At 47.2% G+C, this 2,500-nt stretch overlaps 1 protein-coding gene across 1 annotated transcript in view; it reads left to right on the top strand.

Annotated features, from left to right (window-relative positions):
• The window catches only part of slc25a26 (solute carrier family 25 member 26), a 64,462-nt gene that overhangs the window by 45,188 nt on the left and 16,774 nt on the right, over window positions 1-2,500 (top strand). Inside the window, exon 6 of the mRNA XM_056272971.1 lies at window positions 215-259. Within this exon, the coding sequence (XP_056128946.1) occupies window positions 215-259 (45 nt within the window). The remainder of the gene's footprint in view (window positions 1-214; window positions 260-2,500) is intronic.

The following is a 2,500-nucleotide window of genomic DNA, read 5'->3' as shown; positions in this document are numbered from 1 at the left end:
ACTGCTGACGGCCTTTTTCAGCAGACTTTCTAAAATAATAGCCTTCAGGTCCCTCTTAATTAGAGATTGGGAAAACAGACGCCATAACGCTCTGCAGTCACACATAAGTTATCTTCCCCACACTGAGCCAACGTTTTGAAAATAATATGGATTTATTAGATTTATTGTGAATGTAACACAAATGTGTTCCTTTGCTTTCTTTTTTTCCCCTCAGATACCCTTCTCGCTGGTACAGGTTTCTCTCTGGGAGTATCTGAAGTATGTATCAAATGTCCATGTGTGTGTGTGTGTGTGTGTGTGTGTGAGAGAGAGAGAGAGAGAGAGAGAGAGAGAGAGAGAGAGAGAGAGAGAGAGAGAGAGAGAGAGAGAGAGAGAGAGAGAGAGAGAGAGAGAGAGAGAGAGAGAGAGAGAGAGAGAGAGAGAGAGTGTGTACATCACTTTATCTGCTTTATCTCCTATTATCGCTCCCTGTCGGCCCACTCCCGCCGGCAACCCTGCTGTTACTCACTACATTCATTTACGGTAATTGTCCTCAGTGATTACTCAGTAGTAAAGTTATAATAGTGTACTTATGCTCTGACACATTTACAGCAATCTCAACCCCCATTCCCCTCATATCACGACAGCAATAGAAAATGAGGAATTACTCTCTGTTTTAATGGGTCGTCACGGCTGCCATCAAGTGGAACTGCAGTTTGTCATGGATTTGAGCAGAGCCAGTCCTCTTGCTTTCTCTCTGTCTTTCTATGTTTTTGTCTCATTTGCTCTCTGTGTCTTTTCCTTTGTCTTAGTCTCTCTCCCTCTCCCTCTCTCCCTCTCTCTCTCTCTCTCGCTCTTTCTTTTCATTGCGTGGCCCTGGACACATAAAAGTCGTTTCTCTTTGAAAAGGCGGCGTTTTGTGAGGATGACATCATGTCTCAAGGGCGTGAGAGGCGGACAGTCAAACATTCCATCAATGTTAGCCCCAAAAAGGCCAGCTATGCTATTGGGATGGACAATATGCAGCCACAGCTGTGTGCGTGTGCGTGTTTGTGTGTGTGTGCGTGTGTGCGTGTGTGTGTGTGTCCCTCCGTGCGCATGCTTGATGAAGCTAAGCCTCCCTTGGACTGTGCATTTGTAAAAGTTTAATGTTGTCACTCACAAGTGTCTCTTTGTCTCCCAGTCAAAGGCCCCCTCTCTCTCCCTCCAGGCCATCTGGACATAGCCGGTAGTGGAGAGCTAAACTGCTGGAATCTGGATTGGGTTGCATCTCTTCTCCTTCCCCTCTCACCTCTCCCCCCCCCACTCCTCTCAGCACTGCCCTCCTCTCCCCTCATCGCCTCTCTCTTGACCCCCCCCTTCCATTTTCAGGCCTTCCTTCTTTCATCTGACCAATTTCTCCTCAACCATCTCCTTTTGTCTCTTCTCTTTCTTTTCTCCTCACTTTCCTCCTGCTTCTCCTTACCCCCATCCCTTCACCATCCCTTCGCTCTCCCTCCCTCCCGACCCCCCCCCCCCAGATGTACAGTCCAATTCCTCAGCCTCTGTATGAGCTCGGTGTCCTGGATGGCTAACTAGGCATTTACACAGCACAATGGAGAGGAACGACTCAGGGAGTTGCCCAGTCTGCCAGCTAGCCAGCTTTTTTTTCTTCTTCTCTTTTTTAAACAACTGCTCCTTGAGGGTAATGCGACTGCCGGGACGTTTAGTAGCTTTCCCGAGCGAGAAACACAGAGGAGAACAACCTGAGTTGAACTGAATGAGTGGAGGAATTTGAAATTGTGTGTGAGATTTTGTGTGGTGTGTGGCATTGTAAACCTGGGATCTTCATCTGCTTTGCAGGATCGTAATGTGCTATGTTATGGCCTTTTCTTTATATTTCATATAGAGCCAACACAGCTGTCAGAGAGAGAGAGAGAGAGAGAGAGAGAGAGAGAGAGAGAGAGAGAGAGAGGAGAGAGAGAGAGAAGAGAGAGAGAGAGAGAGAGAGAGAGAGAGAGAGAGAGAGAGAGAGAGAGATGAGAGAGAGAGAGAGAGAGAGAGAGAGAGAGAGAGAGATGAGAGAGAGAGAGAGAGAGAGAGAGAGAGAGAGAGAAGAGGAGAGAGAGAGAGAGAGAGGTTTGTGTATTTCCCGCAAGAAAACTCAGCCTTGGCTGTCAGTCAGCAGAGAAAGGCACAGAGGGAGAAAGCAATCAAAAACTTCACTTGAATTAATCTATTTTGAGACATAAACAGTCCAGCGGGGGCTTACAAACTGATCGATCGAATGCTCATGCAGACATTATTTCACACATACAGGCAAGCACATGTACATATGATGACAGGCGTGCAGAGCTTCCATCTTTGTTGCTTCAGGAGGTCGCCCAGGTGCATCACCCACCGTGACACTAAAGGTCAAAAGGGTCCAAAGGCCACAGAGTTTGTTTTCCTGGGTTAACCTCCTATTATTTATTCATGAAGACGGGAGAGAGAGAAATCCCCCGGCTCGCTGGTCTTTGATGTGGAAAACAAAATCTTCTTT

This window comes from Lampris incognitus, chromosome 2 (assembly GCF_029633865.1).
Source record: "Lampris incognitus isolate fLamInc1 chromosome 2, fLamInc1.hap2, whole genome shotgun sequence".
Classification (NCBI taxonomy): domain Eukaryota; kingdom Metazoa; phylum Chordata; class Actinopteri; order Lampriformes; family Lampridae; genus Lampris; species Lampris incognitus.
This window is presented reverse-complemented; position numbering and strand designations above follow the sequence as displayed.